Source organism: Drechmeria coniospora, chromosome 02 (assembly GCF_001625195.1).
Source record: "Drechmeria coniospora strain ARSEF 6962 chromosome 02, whole genome shotgun sequence".
In the NCBI taxonomy this organism is placed as follows: domain Eukaryota; kingdom Fungi; phylum Ascomycota; class Sordariomycetes; order Hypocreales; family Ophiocordycipitaceae; genus Drechmeria; species Drechmeria coniospora.
Window position 1 is genome coordinate 8,221,867 of NC_054390.1, and position 23,061 is coordinate 8,244,927.

At 60.9% G+C, this 23,061-nt stretch overlaps 6 protein-coding genes across 6 annotated transcripts; 4 read left to right on the top strand and 2 right to left on the bottom strand.

Moving 5' to 3' along the window:
* Positions 1 to 236: 236 nt before the first annotated feature.
* Positions 237 to 2,255, top strand: DCS_05381 (uncharacterized protein; the record flags this gene model as incomplete). Its single annotated transcript, XM_040802687.1, has 6 exons — positions 237 to 244; positions 326 to 366; positions 589 to 755; positions 812 to 994; positions 1,091 to 1,849; positions 2,025 to 2,255. 6 exons carry the CDS (start codon positions 237 to 239, stop codon positions 2,253 to 2,255), a joined length of 1,389 nt encoding a protein of 462 aa, XP_040657720.1.
* A 1,194-nt stretch (positions 2,256 to 3,449) lies between these two features.
* DCS_05382 (MYG1 protein) lies at positions 3,450 to 4,502 on the top strand (the record flags this gene model as incomplete). Its single annotated transcript, XM_040802688.1, has 1 exon — positions 3,450 to 4,502. The coding sequence occupies one exon, from the start codon at positions 3,450 to 3,452 to the stop codon at positions 4,500 to 4,502; it is 1,053 nt and encodes a 350-aa protein (XP_040657721.1).
* Positions 4,503 to 4,753: 251 nt separating this feature from the next.
* DCS_05383 (uncharacterized protein) lies at positions 4,754 to 5,131 on the top strand (the record flags this gene model as incomplete). The annotated part of the gene is made up of 1 exon (XM_040802689.1): positions 4,754 to 5,131. One exon carries the CDS (start codon positions 4,754 to 4,756, stop codon positions 5,129 to 5,131), a length of 378 nt encoding a protein of 125 aa, XP_040657722.1.
* Positions 5,132 to 5,322: 191 nt separating this feature from the next.
* Positions 5,323 to 6,029, bottom strand: DCS_05384 (cAMP-regulated phosphoprotein family protein Igo1; the record flags this gene model as incomplete). Its single annotated transcript, XM_040802690.1, has 2 exons — positions 5,323 to 5,724; positions 5,994 to 6,029. The coding sequence occupies 2 exons, from the start codon at positions 6,027 to 6,029 to the stop codon at positions 5,323 to 5,325; spliced, it is 438 nt and encodes a 145-aa protein (XP_040657723.1).
* Positions 6,030 to 8,745: 2,716 nt separating this feature from the next.
* On the top strand, positions 8,746 to 11,352 carry DCS_05385 (glutamate-cysteine ligase catalytic subunit; the record flags this gene model as incomplete). Its single annotated transcript, XM_040802691.1, has 5 exons — positions 8,746 to 8,756; positions 8,815 to 8,887; positions 8,949 to 9,014; positions 9,074 to 10,012; positions 10,075 to 11,352. 5 exons carry the CDS (start codon positions 8,746 to 8,748, stop codon positions 11,350 to 11,352), a joined length of 2,367 nt encoding a protein of 788 aa, XP_040657724.1.
* Positions 11,353 to 19,021: 7,669 nt separating this feature from the next.
* Positions 19,022 to 22,749, bottom strand: DCS_05386 (uncharacterized protein; the record flags this gene model as incomplete). The annotated part of the gene is made up of 5 exons (XM_040802692.1): positions 19,022 to 19,696; positions 19,761 to 20,865; positions 21,622 to 21,882; positions 21,941 to 22,084; positions 22,487 to 22,749. 5 exons carry the CDS (start codon positions 22,747 to 22,749, stop codon positions 19,022 to 19,024), a joined length of 2,448 nt encoding a protein of 815 aa, XP_040657725.1.
* Between the last annotated feature and the right edge of the window lie 312 nt (positions 22,750 to 23,061).

Consider the following 23,061-nt stretch of genomic DNA (forward strand, 5'->3'; position numbering starts at 1 on the left):
AGGCTAAACATGGGCCGCTGCGGCATTATCCTCTAGGCTATATGGCCCAGTGTACAGTAGTGTAATATAATGCAGCCTTGCCTAGTATTAGGCTATATGAGCAGCAGCTTGATTCGCCTGCACTATTAATCGTCAGGCGCGTCAGTCGCGCCGCGTGGAGCTTCGCTTGTGCATGGCAGGTGCAGGTGCCTCCAACTTCAGCAACCGCCAACGTTTGCGAAAGGCAGACGATCACGATGCCGAGGTAAGGCACCATGGGTTCGCTAACCATGGAAATGGATGGCCAAAGATTGTGACGCGAGTCGGGCTGACGATTTGGCCCCAGGGAGATAATCACGATCCAGGCCGGGCAGTGCGGCAACAGCAGTGAGTACCCAGCAGCCAGCTTTCCAGCCCACCGTCGTCATCGTCGTTCTTCTTTTCCGGCCTCCTTCGGGCTCACGGCTTCGGGTTCACGGCGTCGGGCTCACGGCTTCCTGTTCATTCACGGCTCGTGAGTGCGTCGCCTGCGAACAAGGGCTCGCGGCGTGGGCGAAGATTCGGGTGCGGACAGGACTCGCTCCCCGCTGATACGAGTGCTGCGAGTAGTCGGAAGCCAATTCTGGCAGCAGCTCTGCCAGGAGCACGGCATCAGCCAAGACGGCAACCTCGAGGACTTTGCGACCGAGGGGGGCGACCGCAAGGACGTCTTCTACTACCAGAGCGACGACACCCGATACATCCCCCGCGCCATCCTCATCGACCTCGAGCCTCGGGTGAGTGAGTGCCGGGCAGGCGTCGGTCCGTGACGGCGGCTGACGGCGGACGGCAGGTCATCAACGGCATCCAGTCGGGCCCGTATCGAAACATCTACAACCCCGAAAACTTTTATGTGCACAAGGATGGCATGGGCGCCGCCAACAACTGGGGTGACGGCTACCAGAACGGCGAGGCCATCTACGAGGACATGATGGAGATGATAGACCGCGAGGCCGACGGCAGCGACTCGCTCGAGGTGAGAGAAGGGGCAGCAGGGGGTAGCAGGGGGCAGCAGGGGGGCAGAGGGGCAGCGTGAATGGATGGGAACCAACCCTAGGCTGACGCTTCGCAGGGCTTCATGATGCTGCACTCCATCGCCGGCGGCACCGGCTCCGGCCTGGGATCCTTTCTCCTCGAGCGGCTCAACGATCGGTTCCCGAAAAAGATCATACAGACCTACTCCGTCTTCCCGGACACGACCAACGCCGGCGACGTCATCGTGCACCCGTACAACAGCATACTCTCGATGCGCAGGCTGACGCAAAACGCCGACTCGGTCGTCGTCCTCGACAACGGCGCCCTGTCCCACATCGCCGCCGACCGGCTGCACGTGCAGGAGCCGTCGTTTCAGCAGACGAACCAGCTCGTGGCGACGGTCATGTCGGCGAGCACGACGACGCTGCGGTACCCGGGCTACATGCACAACGACCTCGTCAGCATCCTCGCCTCGCTGATCCCGACGCCTCGCTGCCACTTCCTCATGACCGCCTACACCCCCTTCACCGGCGACCAGGTGGAGCAGGCCAAGACGGTGCGCAAGACGACGGTGCTCGACGTCATGCGGCGCCTGCTGCAGCCCAAGAACCGCATGGTCTCGACGGTGCCGGGCAAGAAGAGCTGCTACATCTCCATCCTCAACGTCATCCAGGGCGAGGTCGACCCGACGGACGTGCACAAGAGCCTGCTGCGGATACGGGAGCGCCGGCTGGCCACCTTTATCCCCTGGGGGCCGGCGAGCATCCAGGTGGCGCTGACGAAGCGCAGTCCGTACATTCCCATGAGCCACCGGGTGAGCGGCTTGATGCTGGCGAACCACACGAGCATCGCGACGGTACGGGCCCCGACGCTTGCCGCTGTGTTTGCCTGTCGTCTCTCCCTTGCCCCCTTGTCCCCTTGCCCCCTTGCCCCCTTGCCGTCCCGGCTCCTCCCTCCCCGTCACGCCTCTCGCGTTGCCCTTGACCGCCGTGCTCGGACGCTAACCTCTCTCGCCTTTCCACGCGGCTCAGCTCTTCAAGCGCATCGTGAAGCAGTACGACGGCATGCGCAAGCGAAACGCCTTTATGGAATCGTACAAGAAGACGGCGCCGTTTGCCGAGAACCTCGACGAGTTCGACGAGGCACGACAGGTCGTGGCCGACCTGATTGGCGAGTACGAGGCGGCCGAGAATGCAGACTACCTCCATCCCGACGGAGGCGAGAAGGCGACGTCGGCCGAGTCGGATCGGAGAATGGGATGACGGCGGATGACGGCGGATGACGGTGGATGACGGCATGGGCAGACGGCGTGGCCCGACGGCGTGGCCCTACGGACGGCTTCGCGCTCCGGACAAACTCGAGCGCCGGCAGCAGACTCTCAGACGGCCGAGGCTTCGGGGCAGGATCAACGAATGCATGGCGTTTGGAATGGCGATTTTGGGAGGCATCACGAGCTCGGCGGCAGACTTGGTCGTCGTCGTCGTCATCGGTTGCCATGAACGGACGCCTACTGAGTACACTTCAGTGCACTTGGTACTGTCGTTGCTAAAGTATACTTGCACGATGGACAGAACGATGTAGTTGTACAGTCATTACTCCGTACAACGAGAATACCCTCCAGTGCATGTAGGTGCGGAGTACGAGTAATTACACTGTACGGAGTACAAGTACAAGCAAGTAATACTCCATTCATGTAGTTGTACTTACTGTACTCTGTACCAAAGTATGACTTACTTACTTTTACAGTGACTCGACAAAAGTGACGATTCAGCTTTGGTGGTGCTACTCGTGCAAACTGAATCGACATTTTTGCCACCCCACTGTACTTGTATACTTACACCTACAGTGGGTGTACATGTACCTAAGTAAGTGAGTATACCAGTATGGAGTACGGAGTACTGAGTACATGATACTTTCCCCGTCCCCGTGCCATTCAGTAAAGTGAGGTCGGCAATGTGTGTTTTAGTAGTATCAAGTATTCGTATGGGTTCTCAGAACTACACTGCCATCTCGTCCTCCATATGGAAAAAGTACAATATTAATTACTGCAATAATGTATACCGGCGTAGATGCATGTAGGTGCACGCACTGTACTGCAAGTACATGTACAGCAGGTTTAGCTGTATGCGTGCATGTATGAAAGTGCAGCGGGAGGGCAATATCCTCCACAGGTCACTTTTCCTATTGCTGCCGCGGTGCAGGTACTTCCACAGCGATAGTCTACGCATTAGTAATAGTGAATCGGACCTTGGTCGTCGGGCCCACCTCGGCTATCGATAAGCCACCATCTTCGATTCACGACAGCTTCCTTCGCCAAACTTCCTTCGCCGGCACACTTGCGAGGATAAATAACCGGCTCAGCAGCGCATCCATCCACGCCTCCGTCGGCCTGCTCGCTCGTCACATCCTCCAAGAGGCTCCCCCGCCAGCGTATGCTCCGTCGGCTCATCTCCACCATGGCAGAATCCGCTCCCAAACGGCTCAAGACGGGCTCGGGCCCCCTCATCGGCACCCACAACGGCCACTTCCACGCCGACGAGGCGCTCGCCGTCCACATGCTGCGCATGCTGCCGACCTACCGCGACTCGCCCCTCGTCCGGACCCGTGACCCCAAGGTGCTCGAGACGTGCCACACCGTCGTCGACGTCGGCGGCGAGTACGACGCGGCCCGGAACCGCTTCGACCACCACCAGCGCGGCTTCGCCACCACCTTCCCCGGCCACGCGACAAAGCTCTCGAGCGCCGGCCTCGTCTTCCTCCACTTCGGCCGCGCCATCGTCGCCCAGCGCGTCGGCGGCGGCGTCGCCGAGGACGCGGCCGAGGTCGAGCTCCTCCACGGCAAGCTGTACGAGAGCTTCGTCGAGGCCCTCGACGCCCACGACAACGGCGTCTCCCTCTACGACCCGGCCGCCGTCGCCGCCGCGGGGCTCGAGAAGCGCTTCAGCCAGGCCGGCTTCACCCTCGGCGCCGTCGTCGGCCGCCTCAACGCGAACTGGAACGACGCGGCGCCCGCCGACGCGGCCGAGGCCCAGCGGGTCGAGGACGAGCGGTTCGAGCGCGCGAGCCTGCGCATCGGCGAGGAGTTTGAGCGCGACCTCGACTACTTCGCCGCCGCCTGGCTGCCGGCCCGCGCCATCGTCCGGGAGGCCTTTGCGAAGCGCCGCGATCACGACGCCGACGGCCGCCTCCTCGTCCTCGAGGGCCAGTCGGTCCCCTGGAAGGACCACCTCTACACCCTCGAGGACGGCCACGCCGGCGTTCTCTACGTCCTCTACCCCGAGAGCACCAAGGCCGACGCCAAGTGGCGGATCCAGTGCGTGCCCGAGTCCAAGGATTCCTTCGTCAGCCGCAAGCCCCTGCCCGAGGCCTGGCGTGGCTTCCGCGACGGCGAGCTCGACGCCATCGCCGGCCTGTCCGGCTGCGTCTTCGTCCACGCCGCCGGCTTCATCGGTGGAAACCTGACGTTTGAGGGGGCCAAGGCGATGGCGGTCAAGGCACTGGCGACGTAGCGCGGCGCCGAGGATATCATGCATCGCCCTCTCTTGAACCCCATGGAGAAGGATGAATGAAAGCAAAGCGAGAGCAAGAGCAAAACGAGACGGAGAAAAATGCATGGTGAAAATACACGGCCACGCCGGTCGGCGCATCCACTCGCCCCCCTTCTTCGCTTCCCGTCACCTTCTTCCTTGTCTCGCCACCTTTCGTCGTCGTTGATCGACTCGACAATCTGTTTGCACAAGCGCAGCAGACGTGACCAACCATGCCAATCGCCCAGGGCCCCCGCTTCCCACAGACTTTCGCTGCTGTTTCCATCTCTGCTGCTGCTTCCACTTCTGCTTCCGCTCCCACCTCTGCTTCCGCTTCCACCTCTGCTTCCGCTTCCACCTCTGCTTCCGCTTCCACCTCTGCTCCCGCTTCCAAATCTGCTTCCGCTTCCACCTCTGCTTCCGCTTCCAAATCTGCTTCCGCTTCCACGTCCGCCTCCACTTCCTTTCCCCTACTCTGCCATCCAATTTGTCGTCAGCCCCTGCTTCTGCCGAGCCACCGAGCAGGCACGAGAAAAACAGGAGCCGACGGCGTCAGCCTCTCCGGGTCCTCCGTCCAGCAACCAACTTTGTCTGCAAACTCGTATTCGTGACAGATGCCGTGACAAGGCAAGGGCAAGGAAACATCGAGTTCGACGAGTCCAAGCCAGTCGCCGCAGCTCCGGTCAGGGCCGTCTGTCTGCCCACTCACAAAAAAAAGGGTCCATTTTTCCTCCATGATGCCCGCCGACCTTGGGGACGGCGCATGCTCGCCTACGCCTCGGCTTCGGTCGAAGCGGCCGTCTCAGGAAGAGGTCGATGCGGCGGGTGCGCCGCCGACGGCGTCCCCCTTGTGCTCCGACGGGCCCGACGGGGTGGTCCCCTCGGCGCTCGTCTCGCGGTGGAGGAAGCTGCTTTCCTTGACGGGGCTGCCTCCCTGGAGGCCGGCGATGGAGCCGTGCTTCGGCATGGCGCCGGCGGCGACGCTGCTGTTGACGGGAGACAGGATGTGGGGGATGTCCTCGGGAACGGGGTGCTGGGAGCCGACGGCGCCGGCATCGACGCTGTCGCCCTTGCCCGCCTTGGACATGGCGTAGTCGCCCGAGTCGAAGTACTTGCGGTCCTTGAGGTGCTTGGCGAAGTGGTCGGAGCGCGAGGGCAGCTTGCCGTAGAGGCGAAAGAGCCGCTGCTCCTCGGGGGAGAGCGTCTATGTCCCGGCCGTGGTAAGCCCCGACAGATCTGCACACGACAGGAAAGGAAGACGGGGAGGGGCGAGGGGAGGGGGTAGGAACATGGGAACCGGCGAGGAACATGGGAACCGGCGAGGAACATGGGAACCGGCGAGGAACATGGGAACCGGCGAGGAACATGGGAACCGGCGAAAGGACGAGCGAGGCCATGCATCGCCGTACGTCTTCACGCTTGGGGTCCCGTGGGAAATGGGGTTGGGTGCTGGACGGTGCCGCCGAGACTCACATTGACGTCGACCTTGTTCTTCTGATGGGGATTCATCGTCGCTGACAGTCCTCCCACTGGGGGGGGTTCACGTCTTCGCACGTCGCCGACGGCGGGGAGCGGTGGCCTTGTCGTTGTCGGGAGGTTCGAATCGTCCACGGCGAGGGGGGTGGGACGATGAGGCACAACGGTCGGCTGTTCGACGAGGATGGGCGGCGTGGGGAATCGTCACGGGAGATGCGGGCTGATGGGCCGAGTTGCCTGCTTGATTCTTGCTCGTGTCTCGCCTGGGCCGCTGAGTCGAGTTTCGTCGGATCGTCGAGCGAGAGGGGAGGCGGGTGGCGGGTGGCGGAGGCGTTGACCTGGCAGAGGGGTACAAGGCAGTTGGGTTGGTTGGTAGGTAGATAGGTAGGAATGTAGGGAGCGCTCGGTGCTAGGTGTTGGTGGTGGTGGAAGTGGTGGTGAGTGGTGATGAGTGGTGGTGAGTGGTGGAAGTGGCAGTGAGTGGTGGTGGTGGTGGTGAGTGGTGGTGAGTGGTGGTTGTTCGTTACTCGCTCGTCCGCTCTCCACCTCCGTTCGAGTGACGATGCATGCTACCTAGTATTACCTAGCTAGCATGCGGTGGTGCCTGTACAGTGCAAGTTGCCTAGCTTACCCCACGCAGCTGCTCCCTAGCATCAGTGCGTATCCCCCCCCCTACAGGCACCGACTGCACTGGCAGCGTTGGCTAGTACATGTAACCAGGAGGTGGTACGCATCGGGCTGCTGGGGGTCGACAAGCCAATGGGAAGCCTGAAGCTTGTTGCAGCGGCCGATGCGGCCGGCCGATTGGCCTCAGTTAGCACGGGCGCGGCACCTATAATGCAAGTACCGTGTGTGCACTGTACTGTACTGTACTGTACTGTACTGTACTGTACTGTACTGTACTGTACTGTACTGTACTGTACTGTACTCCGTACCGTACAGTGTCAATGGGCAGATGCATGCTAGTCTCGTACGGTGCAGCACATGCAAATCGCTGTACCTGCACTCCGTACTGCACGCATCGAGGTGCTTGCAGTGCCTGTCCATAGGTATGATTGCACTGCCGTTGCCGCAGGCTCTACCTCGCCCCCAACATCAGGATTCCTGCAGGCTTCGTGTCCATCGCGAGCAAGTCTTCTCCCGCCCTTTACGCAAAATAAGCTTTCCCGCAAGTGCGTCTCGAGTGTGTCGTGAATAATCGCCATCGCCTCCGGCCCTTCCACTGCCACCTCTCACGCACCGTCACCGTCCAACGAAGGCAGAGGGGGCAGACCCACCCGCTTGCTTCGGCTCCAACGTGCTAACAGTACTCCGTACTATTACGGCGTCATACCAGCACCCTGACGAGCGTCCACAATCGGAAAACCCATCGGAAAATGCGCTCCCTTTCAACTCCTCGAGGGGATACGAGAGCCAACTCGGTCGCTTCCATTTCAGAACATTCTTCCATCATCTCCTTTTTTTTCTTTCTCTTTCTTTCTCTTTCTCTAGTATATTTACCAATGTGCGAGCAGGAAGCGCGGGTGCAAATCGATCTGGGCACGTCCCCCCTCCTCCCAGCGATGACGATGGCGAGTGACGCACATGTACTGGTACTTGCAAAAATGTAGATGTAGGGTAGCGTGGCCGATGTTGGTCGGTGAACTTGTATGCCCATGCACTGAGCTACAAGTACATGTACTTGCGGAGGAGCAGTGCAGCGAAATTACAATTGTACAGTACTGTACGGAGTACTGTACAGTACTGTACTTACTCCGTACTCCGTACCGTACCTGTGCTTCGTACTCCCTGTTATACATACCCACTTCTACCCCGGGCTGTCTGTAACTACTGTACTCCGTACTCCGTACAGTAAGTAAGTAATACAGTACGTGTTCTTCAACTTGTCGGCTGCCGTACTCAGGCCAGAATCACGTGATGCGCATCCGCTGCTTGCATCAGCATGCCTTGATTCGCTCCACCATTCTCCACGGCCCGACGCTCAGGAACTGTGCGGGCCTCCACCGTTGTCGGACGACGAAAAGTTGCCTCCTCGACGCTTCGCTTCCATCATTGAAAACTCCTGCTCGGTCCCCCCCCGCCCCTTCTTGCGTGCCGATCAAGCTCACGTACGCCCCGGATGGTCTCGCCTGGCCCGACCTGCGCGCCTTTTCCATAATAGCTGGACCGCCTGCGAGGGTCGGCAGAGCCATGACGGTCCATTGGCTGCCGTAGCCCCAACCTACTCCGTTACTGACGACATGGATTTCTAAGCATCGGTCCGTGCAAAAAATCGCTTTACGCCGAGCTCCACTATCATCCTCCCACCCCAAGGCCATCCATCCCATCCTCCTTCGCCGCTCGTCGTCTAATTTTCCTCCTCTCCCCTCGATCCGGACCTGCGAATCACCCAATCCTCTTCCGCCGCCGCCCTCCAAAGCCACCGGACGGCCGGCTGGTCCCGACCGTTTTGGCTCCAACCCATCCATCATCGACCCTTGGCCGTGGAAATCCGAGATACGGCCTTCGCTCAACCGCCAATATCGGGACCGACCGCTGCGTTCCTGGTCCATCTCGCCTCGTCCGCTTCTCATGCGGCGCCACGTTGGTACTCGGCCGAACAAACTCAAATTCAAGCTGAAGCCATCGGCCGCATCTTGCACCTCCCGTCCGTCGTCGTTCCCCGTAGCCTCCTCGACACCGCCCTCGACTCTCCTCCGCCGCCGCCGTCAAACCTTGCTGCCAAGGCGGCACGTCCCTTCCCCTGACCATGGGTCTCTTGTAAGTCTCCGTCCTCGACCCTTCCGCCTTCCCGCCCGCCCGTCTGACGAGTGGCCAGGGCACTGGGGACGGCGCTTGAATGGCCCGAGGCGAAGAAACGCGCCCACCAGGTGCGGGAATGGGGCATTCTCGTGAGTCGCGTACCCGTCCGCTGCGTCCTCGCCGCTCGAGCAACTGACCGCTCTCTCGAAGCAACTTCTCGAAATCTGGAACAAAGCCAAGGGCAAGGAGCGAGATGCCATGCTCTGGGGCGATGAGGTCATACTGCCCTCCCCGCACGCAACCAACCCCCCTGACGGCGAGCTGACCTCTTATAGGTCGAATACCTGGTTGTCACGTACAGCGAGAATGACTCGAAGGTCCTGCTCTCTCTTCGGCAAGCCGAGATCCTCAAGGCCTTGGCCGCCGACAAGGACCTGGCCGCCAAGGGCGGCTGCGTGTCGCCCGTGGACGGTGACGTTGTCGCCAAGCCCAAGTACGTTGACGCCGTCGCCCGTGTCGAGTGCGAGCGCCCATCGGTTCGTCCGCTCACCGTCGTCGCACGCAGGAAATCGTCCCTGCCCGTCTTCCATCCCGAGTTTGGTCGTTTCATGCTGGAGGCTACCCCCGGGAAGCCGTGGGGTATCGGCTTCAAGGAGCTCCTCGACGTCGAGCCCGACATGAAGCTCCGCCGAAGGATTGCCAAGGAGCACATGCGTCTGACCGAGTATCCCATCACGCTGACCACGTTCCCGCGAATTGGATGCCCCGGTCAGTTCACCGACCCTTACTATCCCACATCCGGTCCCAAGCTGCGCTCGCAGTTTGTGCCCGATGAGATTGCCAACCCTCACATTCGCTTCCCCACCTTGGCCGCCAACATTCGCTGGCGCCGCGGCCGCAAAGTCCAAGTCAACGTCCCCGTGTTCCACGACAAGGAAACGCCGACGCCCTGGAAGGACCCTACCGTCAACTTTGACCTGCACAACTGGGCCGAGGATGACGACGTCCGCAACGGCGCCGCGCCCGACGATTACATTCACATGGATGCCATGGCCTTCGGAATGGGAAGCTGCTGTCTTCAGATAACATTCCAGGCCAAGAACATCACCGAGGGGAGGCAGATGTACGACCAGCTGAGCCCGCTCGGCCCCATCATGCTAGCCCTGACGGCGGCGACCCCCATCTATAAGGGCTTTCTGGCGAACACGGACGTGCGGTGGAATCAGATCAGCCGCGCCGTCGACTGTCGAACGCCGGAGGAGCTCGGCGAGAAGGTGAGTCGTCCGTCTCCGCCGTCGAAGCACGACGCAAGCCTAACCACGACAACCCACGATAGCCTCTCGAGAACGACCGCTGGAGGATACCAAAGTCTCGCTATGCCTCCAACTCCACCTACATCTCCACGGACCCGAGGTTGCGGCAGGAGTACATGGATCCTGATCTGGTCATCGACCCCGACATCAAGGAGAAGCTCGTCGAGGGTGGCATGGACGACCGGCTGGCGACGCACTTTGCCCACCTTTTCATCCGAGATCCCATCGTCGTGTTCGAGGAAGACCTCCAGGAGCTGGACCTGAACAAGACGGACCACTTTGAGAACCTCCAATCCACAAACTGGCAGCACATTCGGTTCAAGCCGCCGCCGGCGGAGAACAACACTGGCTGGAGAGTCGAATTCCGCTCCATGGAGATACAGGTGACGGACTTTGAAAACGCCGCCTTTTCCGTCTTCATGGTTCTCGTGACCAGAGCCATCTTGTCCTTTGACCTCAACTTCTACATACCCATCAAGAAGGTGGACGAGAACATGGAACGTGCACATGCGCTCGATGCCGTCCTCGAGAAGACCTTCTTCTTCCGCAAGAATCCCTTCCCTCCCCGGCCCTCGCGCGCCAACACCGCTTTCGGCGACGAGTCCAGCAGACCTGGGTCTGCCATGCCTAGCCGGCCGGGTTCCCCGGCACCGCCGGTGGAAGAGGAGTACGAGGAGATGACGATTGACGGGATCGTCAACGGCTCACCCGACGGCGACTTCCCCGGCCTCATCCCCATCGTCGAGAGCTACCTCGACAGCGTCAACGTCGACGTCGAGACCCGCTGCCAGCTCGCCACCTACCTGGAGCTGATCAGGAAACGGGCGAGCGGCGAGCTCGAGACGACGGCTCGGTGGATACGCAACTTTGTCGGCGCGCACCCAGGCTACAAGCACGACAGCGTTGTCGACGAGGCTCTGGCCCACGACCTCATCGGCGCCGTCATCGCCGTCGGCGAGCGGGAGGCGGCGGGCGAGAACTTTGCTGGACTCGGAATCCACGGCCTGTCGAAGCTGCTGGGATCATTCCGAGGTGGGTGCGGGCCCGACACGGACGGTCAGGTCAATGGGGAGCAGACCAACGGACGGGCCAACGGGGAACAGGCCAACGGACAGGCCAACGGAGAGGCCAACGGAGAACAGGTCAACGGGCAGGCCAACGGAGTGATCAACGGAGTGACCAATGGCCAGTCGAATGGCGCAGGAAGCATAAGCATCTCGGTGGAGGAATTGGATCGGGAAACGGGGCCACTCAAGCGCAAGAGTGAGTGGATGGACGGCGAAACGGGACAGTCGGAGTGAGCATGTCTGGTAAACGGCTCAGATTTCCCAATCTCTCCGCATGTTCATGCGTGTACTGACTCGAGAGTTCTCGACCGCTTCCCCGCACACCTTTCCCCCTTGCTCGCGCGTGTTTGACACGAGGATGCGACAAGCGCTGGCTCGCTGGCCATTTCTCTTTCCGTTCGATGCAATTCCATTCCACGTGGCCCCTCTACTCGTGGATGAGGCACTAGATTGTTCGGTGATCGAGATGAGGGCCAGGTGACTACGCCCTGGCATGATGGCCAAGCTCCAATGGGTATCACTTCTTCGCATTGAGGATAGCGTTGTTGCGTAGACAGGACCCCCATTACCGTACAAACACGGCACTTTGACGATTACCCGCCTGCGTTTCCGTCAGGGAACAGTTGACATGACAAAGGAGGCCGGCGTGTTTTTGTTGTGAGTGGAATTAATGAAGGACTTGGCGGATTCTCAGACTGAGCACAAATTGGAACGACCAGCGCACGTGGATGGGCTGCTAGGTGCCTGATACACGCGAGGCGTTAGGCAGTTCGTTTTGACTCGGGGGTATGTGCCTGTACAGTGTTGCAGGGGCCGACTGGCGAAGGGGTCAAGACGACAGGGTGGTGTTTTTGGGGGTTAAGCCGAACACCCGCAGGCAATAGGAGCAACAGCACCTCAACAAGTGACTAGTTAGGGCAGTTTAGTCATGTCCACACGGGTCACTGGTGCATCGAAGGTGATGCTATATAGCAGGGGGGGCCTGGCGCGGGGGAGCGAGGGCATCTATCGGCGGCAGTGAGAGGCGGGAAGTCTGGGGCTAGCGGGAGGCCTGCATCGTCGGTCCATGGGGGAGACCTCTCATGATGGAGGGGAGGAGCGTGACATGTCCCTTCGGGAGCGGCGGGCATGGCCTAGCCGGTGGCCAGATCTGTACTCGTTGGTCTGTCCTCGTTCCTCGTTGGTGGCTGCTTGCTCGTCGTGAACGCCGTGGCAACAACGTCGACGAGCGAGGCTTAGCATGTGTGCATACACACTCCCCCCCTCCAATGCACCACGGAAGGACAAGATAACAAGTACCTTGGCCGGAATGTTGACGACACACTGACCTGACAAAAGCGAGAAAGCACGAAAAACTTGCTCACGACGCGCTACGAAGCGGAAACGGTGGCGGTTTGGCAGCTTCGGGTGCAGTGAACGACGAGCGGGTGGCCGTGGCAAGGACATAGGTTGGTGGTAGGGTAGCAGATAGAGTAGAGATGATGGCGCGGGCCGTGCTAAGATTTCACGAAACAACGGCGCGCGACGGGGAGGCGGACCGGGCACACGGGCTGGGGTGTATTGCTGCGTCATTTTGACAATGGCCAATTGTTTGCTTTTCCTTCCACCTTTGGCCACCCCCGTAGCCGATGGTGGTGCTGGTCAGCCCTGGCAGGGAGGGACGGAAGGCGGTGGTTGAGGAAGCATCGGCTTTCGCGAGGGTGAGGACGGGCGGGCACGCCACACTCGTCACATCTCATCATCGCCACCGGGCATGATGAGCTCCCGGGGCCGGCAGTTGGCGCCCCCCGGGCAGCGCCTGAAGCCGGCGACCCAGGCCAAGGCCAAGGCCAAGCCAATGGCCAAGGGACATGGGTCAAGCCCGCTATGACGGACGGCTGGGCGAAGACAGCCTATGGGCTCGGACGGGAGGGCGGCAAGACGGACGGAACGGCGGGTGGGGGGTCCCGGTCCGCCTCGGCGGCCAGCTCGAACGAGGACGATGATGACGACGATGATGAGCGAGGGCGAATCTGAGGACGAGCATCAGCGTGACTGTGCACACTTGGCATGACGGAGAGGCCAGATGGGTTACGTTACGCCACCAAGTTGAGGCGCCGTGGCACGGAGCGTAGGAAGAACGGTAGGAAGCAAAGAAGGTAGGAAAGAAGGAAGAAAGGAAGCAAGGAAGCAAGGAAGATCCGTCGGTCGCGTGGCAGACAAGAGGTAAATCGTCCGGATGCCGCACCACCATGCCGCGAGCTCCATCCAACCGACCGCGCTGTGTAGAAGCTACCGGCACCGAGCACCAGCTTGTCGTAGACCGACCGACCGACCGACCACTAGGTGTCTCTCGCCGCATGCCAGCCTCGCCCACGACGATGGCGTCTTCTCGCTGGTGCTCGCGGCCAGCAGAGTGAACGCCCGAGTGGGCATGCCGGCACGGGGAAGGGGGCCGACTCGTTCTGCGCTTGCCGTTCCTTGCGTGCATGCATGCTCTCGTCGATGTTCCAATAACAATGCACCTGTAGCCTGCAAGGTAGGCAGGCCATGGGAAAACCTTGACCGCCATGTGGTCGAACAACAGGGAGTCGGGCCTAGCTGCGAGCTATTAGGCTGCCTAGGCGGCAAAGCGGACAAGCGGGAAGAGGAAAAACAAGCCGCCTCTCTCCACCGGCAGGGGTTGCCGGGAAGGGTGGGGTGTCCGGGTCATTGCGGGGTGAAAGGGGGAGGGGAGGGCGAGATCAGATCTGGCGATCCACACTGCGCGCTAGACTGAACTGGTGCATCCGCAGCTACACCCAAGCACAACCACTTACAGGCACGGTAGATGTACTCCGTACAGTATACATGTACATGCGCTGTACGTGCAGGCATGTAAGTACTGTAGGTACGGAGTACGGAGTGCAGTAACCAGTACTCCGTACTCCGTACTACTTGCACGTACTCGTATGCTACGCGCACCTGCTGGCCGCGGTCGTCGTCAGCACACCGCGTACGTCGATCCAACAAGCGCGCGTACCTCGGCACCATCTGACGCCTGGCCACGCCAGTGAATGCATGGACTCGTCCTCAACGCGTGTTCCTCCATCCTCCACCGCTGCACTCGCTCGAGAGGGACGAGTGCTGTCGCTGCAGGACGATGCGGCAGCGAAGGGGGCATCTCATTACTCGTGGAACCGCCTTCTGGCCCGGAGGCTGGAACTAGGGCCGAGAGAAGCGAGGCAGGCGAAAGCAAGGTGGGGGCGTCGGCTTGCTGTCCTTCGGGAGGCTCGAGTCTGGAGCCTCGAGCCTCGACTGTGCTCACTCGCTGGATGGCGATTGGGCCTGGCAGGAATGAAGATGGCGGCAGGGTAGAATCGGCACTGACGACGATAAGGGAGGGAGGGCTTCGGATCATGGATCCTGCTGCACAACGGACGAGGAAAGAAAGAAAGGGAAAAAAAAAGAAGAAAAAAACGCCTTGGCTGTGGCTGCCGTGGTAATTTCGCCATGACGTACATGCACGCGCATCTACCTCGGGGCCGCCTGAGGCACGCACGCTCGAGGTGGAGGCGCCTGCCTCGCCGTGAACTCTACAGCAGGAAGGCGGCTCCTGACGGGACGCATTCTTCGTCACAACAACACGAGATGTATCTCGTACCTGTATGCTGCGTACTTGCCCAAGGCGTCATGACGTACAGCTGCGGTCATGCTCCGTACATGGTACAATTTTGCCAGTACACGGTACTTGAGATGAAGCTAGGAAAACAGAGCGATACTCCGTAGCAGGAGCGATACTCTGTAGCAGGAGCGATACGCTGTAGCAGGAGCGAAACTTTGTACCAGGTGATTCCCCACTTGCCACGGAACGGCGTCCACCAGCACTTGCTCTCAGAGAGCTGCACTTGCCTGCAGCTCGAAGCGGACATTCGCCGAGATGGCCCGAGGCAGGCGCTCAGGTGAACAGGGACGACAGGCGCTATGGGCGAGTCTGCAGTTGCAGTGTACGGTATACCTTGCTCGTGCCTCGACCAACTGGCTTCTTCTTGGTCTATGAGGTGAGGAGCATCGAGTCTCTGCCCTCAGCCACCGTGTTCACTGTCCTGCTCGCTCTGTCGCACCTTGAACCCCTTTCCCACTCTCTGCTGCATCTGAGTCAGTCTCTCCTCGCCGTCAGTCGCTCTCTTTCATCTTCTCTGCAACATGGCTCCTCATTCGATTGGCGTCCCGTCCCCTCGGGGGCACAATTTGACACTAGCACCCACGCATTTGCTGCATGACAACTGCTGCTCACCGCATCGTCTCGAGGAATGAGAGCGACCTGACCAGTGGTCAGCCAGACATCACGATCCATACCGCCATGGCCTGCCCTGAAGCCGAGAGGCGCTTCCGTCACGGCAGTGCCATTCGCTCGGCCCGGCCTCTTTCCGCCGCTTGTTGGCGTCCGTTCCTCTACGGAGCAATGGATCGAAGCGATGGATCGATACTTGGCTGCATGGGGACGAGCGCACGCATTTCCCCCCACGAGTGGAACGACCAGGCGACGTCGGGCACAACGCGTGTTCGGGACTGCACAGTGCCGTCGGCGCGGTACCTCTACGCTTCCTTCACATGCGAGGACGAGCACGACAGGCCGCACGCAGCATGTCCCGTCCGTCGGCCCCACCACTCATTCAACCATCACCCGTCACCTGTCACCCGGCCATCACGCGTCTGAAGAACTGGTGAAGAGCGTTGACGATGTGACGGGCCTTGGCCAAGGGCGGAAATTGGGCCTCCACGACGTGGCTGAGACATTGACGCCAAGAATCACCATGGCCGCCGGTCTTCTATCTTTGGCCGTCGTCCAACGTGACGAGGGGGAAAATTCAGGGCGGCAGGGTGCGACTCGAAACGACCGTGGGAAACACTGCGGAACTACTCCGTACGGAGTACCATGTTCGACGACTGCGAATTCCCGGGCCCGCACACCACCCCCTAGACGTATACAAGCACCATCATCACGGATCGGTACGTTGCCGCTCGTGCGGAGTACGTCGCCTCTACACGCACCTCCTTGTTTTCTTTGTCCTGCCCCCCCCCCCCCCCCCCCCTTTCACTGGAAGCACGCCCACGTGGCGGTTATTCGCTCTCCGTACCGCTCCTCGTGATGAACACGTTTGCCAGCGGACAAGGCTGCGTAGTGCGTGCACCATGACGGAACCTTGCAACACCAACGGCCGACCGTTGTGCCTTGGCTACCGTGACACGAGCGGGAACTCGATATGACGCTTACTTCTATGTCGTCTCCCGCACGTGGAACGAATCGGCCGGCAGCCGCGGTGCGGGCTCCGGTCGTGCCACTTCTGATGTTTCCCGCAGATGGAAGCGCAAGGGCATGCGAGCTCACTGAACCGTGCTACCAGGCAAGCTCCTTTGTCTTGGCGGGAGTCAAAGTCAAACGGTACGTGCGACCGTTGCACGCATCAGGAGATCTCCGGAGTCAGCAGATGGCAGCCATGTTTCTGATGGCGTCGCACGGAAGAGGGGAAGCCGATGGGATGGACGTTGCGAGTCGAGAGTAGGAAGCCGGACAACGGAGGCCGGCCATTCAAGCCCAAGCCTCACACATCGGCCATCGGCCAGCTCGGTATGATACAACTTCAGTCGGAATCCCCTGGACCCTGACGAGCAGAGGACGGACGGGCTTCATTTCACACGCAGCGCCGCCTCGACCAAACCGCCATCGACCATTGGACGTCCCCATCTCTGGGTCCTCAACATGCAACGGCCCGTCTCACCTGCCTGCCTCGCGGCCGACGACGACATCTCAGCAATATACGCCACGTCGGACGAAGAAACCAGCCCTTCGCTCATTGGCTCCTCGTCGGCGGACTGTCTCCCCATGTCCCAGTTTTGCCCGACGTTACGTCCTTCGTACCGTGCCGTACCCAATCTTAACCCTTTTCGTCCCACTCGAGATCTGTGTGCAATGGAAGCCGTGCCACCTCTACTACACCCTCCCTCCACCGCCTGCGTTGCTGCTGCCCGTCGACCATGTTCAACGATGGATGGATAATGACGGATCAGCGGCGACCCACCACCGAACGAACGCCTCCATCCTAGAGTCCCCGCTTTCCGATGCAAACGAGGGTTGGCTGACCCCTAGGATTGGCCGACGGCCCGCCTTGTGGGTGACGAAGCATTGCCAGTGTGAGATATGACGAGTCTGATTCTCTCGCTGGCTATCGTTTACGAGTACCTCCTACCTGGGCGTGCACCTCCCTGCGCTCCGTCCTTGGTGTAGCCAGTAATACCCTACCCTACGGAGCACGGAATATTTACACACTCTCTCGCCAGGCCGGGGCACGTGCATGCCTCTCAGTTGCCCGCTCGGAGTGTTCCCATCCATCCCATCACGCCTGGCCCCCGTCGAGCGGCTCAAGCCTCATGAGTCGGGAGCGTGTGCGTATGTGCGCAACTCGGTCGCACGAGTACATGTACGTGGACATCTTCAGATGGCGCCCCAAAATTTCTACGTCGAGCCGGAGGGTGTGTTGGAGTGCCCAGTACCCACACAAGCAAGATCTGTGCGGCGGCGAGTAGGCACGGCACAGAAAGTAGTCGATGCCGATCATCGAACGGACAGGACAGGCTTGCGGGACACGTTTTGCTTTGTTTTTGCAGAGTACAATGTCCTGGAAAGGAAACGGAAGGCTGTTGAATCAGTCCGTGAGCCTTCGAAGACGCGGTCCTTGGCTTATGAACTGCCGCGCCGTGTGTGCGTGCGCGATTTCGCCGTGTCGGTAACACCATCCATTGGTGCAAATGATGAATGGATCTGGATCATGAGAAAAGCCTTGGACGAACAAGCCAGGCAGACCAGCCACAGCCATTCGCTTCCATTTGCCCGGTCTGGCAAGATCTCCAGTTCGCTCCCTACACCCTTGAGACAGGATACCAACCCCCATTCGACAAGGCTCGCCTCGATCGCATGCCGGCCACACGCATACCTCGTCGGCTCAGGTTGAGCGTCGAGAGGACACGACGGGAAAGAAAGCCTGGGGGAGCAATGCTGCGTAAATCATCGAGTCAGAAGCTCGGCCACGAGTGCTTCGTCGCGATGGCTTGCTCCGCCCGCAGACTTCGGGTACATTCCCAGACATGAGAAGCAAAGAAGCACATGTCCAGAAACCACCAATTAATGTGTTGACGCGCACGGACGATGCCAGCCGTGCACGGCGCCTGCTTGACTCTTGGCCAATCTCACCGGCTTTGGCTCGTCCTGCCACCCCCCAACTAAGAATAACTTGTGTCTTTCTAAACAGCCAGCTAGATCTCATTTGGACAAGACCCGAGGCGATGAAGGCGAGGAGACAAACTATCTACCGCAACACCTCAATAATTTGTGTCGGCTGTGGATACCTCCGGCAACGACGGGAATGCCAGAGATGGAAATACCTTGGTCGTGGGGAAAAGGGCCTTGACCGACTGACTGGTTTGCTCCTACGTGTTGTGTCGTCGAGTACCAGCATGACGCAGCAGAATGGCATGCACGCTCGACGTTTCGTTTAACCCCCATTCATCTGACCACACGGACGGGCAAGACGGCACGAGATGCTGTACGCGAAAAAGATTTACACATGGCTGGACCAATCTATTGACGTGATACGGTAGTATTGCCAGCCCCATGGATTCCCGTGTCCTGGCCGTGACGGAACGCCTGTAATGCCTAGTACCTACCCCTGGCCACCCTTGAAACGAACCGGGATATACAAAGGTCGAAGCAGAGGTACATGTAATGCCCAACATGGGCGTGAGTAAAGAGAATTAGTCGCTTCGCGATGGCCGACGGTGCCCACGGAGGCGCAAAGCCCCCGGCTCCCACCGGTGCATCGACTTGCTATTCCAGCCCTCGACACCGGAGGCGTGCTGGCGCCTCGCGCAAGCCGAAGCGCATGCGCTAGATTCGGACGGCGTGGGCGTCGAGGCAACCTCGAGCTGCCCAGGGCCGCGCTGCCACGGTCGTGCCGTGGCATGTCCCGCCGGCGGCCGATTCGACCTTGTCGTGCATTTTAGCTCCTGTCTTCCGGTTTGGGCCGAATCGATCGAGCCTCGAGCTGTCGTTTCCTCTCCAGTTTTGCGTAGTGAAGTCCGCACGCGTTGCACAGCGTCCTCGCGCCGTCGGGCCCTCGCCTCCACTCGGGCGTGTCGATTCTGTTGCAGCTATGGCATCGGCCGGGCGGGGCGGCACGCTGCGGCAACGGTTAGCGATGCTCCTCAGCTCAGGGCGCGCGCGCGCCACGTCCGAGACAAAACGTACCCCTCGCCTCTTCTTGACTTCGTGTTGAATGGCGTACTGAGGCTTCATGCCGTCGTACATGGCGTGATCGTGCTCCTCCTCGTAGTGCCCCGCCACCTTGGTGCCTTCTCTGGACCGCTCGCTCTGGATGGACGCTTGCACGGCATCTTTGACCTGCTCGAGCGAGCGCTTGATGAGGTCGACGTTGGCGAGCATCTCGCCCACCTCTCGCTCCGTGGGCAGCCTCTGGGGTATGGGCTGCGATCCGTGCTGCTCCCTCGCGATCCTCGTGTAGGCCTCAGCGAAGTTGAAGACGGTGCGGGACGAGGAACCGATCTGGGGACGTGTCAGCGGCTGCAGGCATCGGCGCGGCGGGGGGGGGGGGGTTCCGTGCACGTACGCGGCTCAACGAGTCTTGATAGCTCCACGTCTCGAAGTGTCGATTCGGCGGCTGCTCGTAGCGGGCGCGGTTGGCGAAATCGGCATCCTCGGCGTGCACGGGCTGCGCCCGCGGGTCGTAGTGACCGGACACGATGGGCATGCCGTGCCGCGGGGAGACGGGGTAGCTCGGAAGCGGAATCTGGCCGGGCGGAAGCTGCGTCGGCGGATAGGGGTGAGAGGTGGGGGCCGGCGTCGGGTGAGGAGGATGCGGGAAGCTGCCGTTCGGCGGGTGCGAGTCCGACGGGCTTTGGTGATGCGGAGGGGCGTGTTCCGACTTGAAGGGCGGCGTCGGACGGCGGTCCGAGACGGGAGGAAGGCTGTGCCGGCCGTTGAACGACGACGGCCTCGGCGAGTCCGTCAAGGCCGACAGCGCCTCCGGCCTCGAGGGGAAGGTCGGCGCCGGGTGCAGGGGTTGGGGTGGCGAGTGCTTGTCGGATTCGGGATACTGGTGGGCGGGTTGGGCGAAGGGCGACGGCAGGCTCGAGCCGGGCGGCAGGCTCGCCTGCGAGGGCGGGGGGAACTGGCTCGGCCTCGTGCCGGAGATGACCTCGGAGATGGACGGCAGGGACTGACGGCCGGACGGTTCGTTGTCGTCCGACGACCGCCGGGGCGCGGGCGAGATCATGCTGGAGGAGGCGGCGCCGGGGGCCGACGAGTACTGAGGGTAGCCGGACGAGTAGGAGGCCTGGGGGGGGTAGTGAGCGCTCGGGGCGAGGACCGTGGCCGTCGCCATGGCAGGCTGCTCGTGCGGATGGCGCCTATCTGGCTGGGGCGGAAGAAAGGAGGGCGGCGGCGGGTTTGGCTGGTGCGGACGCCGAGGGTTGGTCTGGCGGTGCTGGTGCTGGTGCTGGTGCTGGTGCTGTTGAGGTTCGGAAACGGAGGTGGACGAGTGACGACTGCGGGCGAAGGGACGTGTTAATATGGGACGGGGACGGACGAGGCGAAACGGAGGAGCAGCAGCAGCAAGGAGGGAGGGGAGCTGGTTGGAGGAATGTAAGACCGACCTTTGCCGGGATCCAGAGTCACCCGGTTCCATAGCGCGCGCGGCAAGGACCAAGGAGGATCTGGCGCAGTTTAGGGCCGTAGATGCATCTGACCTTGGCAAGATTGGACCAGGTAATACTGCAAATGGGCCGACGAGGGAAAAAAGGACGAGACCGAGGTGGCTCGCGGCGACTGGGCTAGGGTCGGGATGGCGAATCCTTCGCTGCGAGCTTTTCCTCGGCAGGGCCTACGAGGGGGAGTGGAAGGAGGAGGGGGAGGTGGAAGGGTTGTGCGAAAAAGAAGGGAAGGCAGCCTGTATGTATGCATTCAGGAGAGGAGAGGAGAATTTGGGACGGACCATAACAGAATGGCGAAAGGAATAATAAAATATAAGTACGAGGACGGAGTACCGAAGTGTCTGCGGGCAGAGAGAGCACACACAACAGCTCAACCCGGCTGCTTGCTGTCAAGTGCGTGTGAGCAAGTACATACACGGTACGGAGCACGGGGTACACGCTCACCCAGCAATAAGTACTAATGCTGCAAGTACTGCACCGCAAGTACAGTACTGCACTGCAAGTACGTACCTGCACACACGTACCCGTCCTCGCACCCGCAACTTGCAAGCCACTTGCGGGCACTGGAGCTACCCAGACAAGATCTGACGCGATGGAGTCCTCGTGGCGGCGTTGGAGCTTGAGCAACGGCAGGGCTCGGCTTGGGCCAATGGGCTAGAAGGGTTTGGCCCTGCTCAGAGGTGTGCTCCGAACCAGAAGAAGGAGATGGACGGAGTGGGACCCCGGTCAAGGGATCCGCGGCACTGGATTGCACCGCACCTGTCTTGACTCTCTCTCCTGCTCGAAGCTAGAGCGCCAGGCGGGTTGGAGGGACCAAGGGACAACGTGGGAGTGCGACGAGAGGTCTCCGTTCGCATTCGCACCCTGCCGTGGGGGAGTGGGCTTGCGATGTGGGTGCGGGCGTGGACGTGGGCGTGGGCGTGGGCGTGGACGTGGACGTGGGCGGGGGCGTGGACGTGGGTGTGGGCGACGGCGCGGGCATGGACGGCGAGGGCGTGAACGTTGACCTGGTGGCGTATCCTGTAGCGCACCCAGGCTACCCAAGGCACTAAGCGAGTACTGCACTGTAAGTACTTACGGGACATGTTGGTGGTGCACGTACCAGGACCGAGGAGCAGCACTCCATCGGCGCACACTCATCTGCACCGCGCAGGTACTAGTGAGGAGGAGACGATGGGGGTGGGTGGTGGGCGTCCTGCTTCCGATGCGAAGCGGCGTGAGCCTAGGAGCCGTTGCGGGATGGGGACCTATCGAACCGTTGGTGCGGGTGCCACAGAAGACGCCTAACCGTGCGACTGGAATGCCAGGGCGACGGGTGCTGGTGCTGAGGATTGAACGCCTGGCCTGCCAGCCAGCAGGCGTGCTAAGCGGTTCGAGAACAAGTTTATCCGCACCGGCCGTCGAGAGGAGCGCGCGTGCGTGAATAATGGCGGTCAAGAATGACCAGGTAGATAGAATTCGCCGGCGTGCCTGGGTGCATGCGTGCTCGCCGCAAGCACTCGATGTGCACAATCGTCGGCGGAGGTGCGAGTACGGACGGGCGCGAGCGGATGCTTGCACCTTGGTGTATAAAAGGACGAGCTAAGTGTAGTTGGATGACTCGCATCTCGCCTGTCGTGTGGACCTCTCCGAGCCTGTGCCGTCTCCTCTGCTCGGCGGCGATGCTTTCGGCTGGTCGGTGTCGGTGAGCGAGCAGAGGCGAAGGAGCAAGAAGCAGCTTCTCCGAGCGTCGAGTGCCAAGGTGGGACGACGGGTGGAGAGGGCGAGGGGGCCATGGAGGATGGAGAAGTCGCTCGCATCGGCGATTTGGTGAGGGATGGGTTCTGCGTCGGCTCCGCCGTCGTATGATGGGAAAAAGTTGGTCGACTGGGCGATGCAGGCGTCCATCGGTCCGGACGGGCACAGGAACAGGTGGCGGTATCGGCACAGACCTGGGCACGCAGGCGCGGGCAAAAGGAAGGGCAGGCACGTCGGGCAAATGCGTCATTGCAAATTTTCCCCTGCTGCTCGAGCGTATCGACGAGGGCATCGACGAGCGTAGCGGTGAGGTGGATGCACTTTCCGTCCTTGACAGGCCATCACGGAGCTGCAAGTACGACCAGCCAGGAATCATGCCACCCGCAACAGGCACGGCGTATCCGCACTTGACGCACTCTGTACTTGCAAGTACTGTAAGTAATATACTGTGCTCCGTACCTA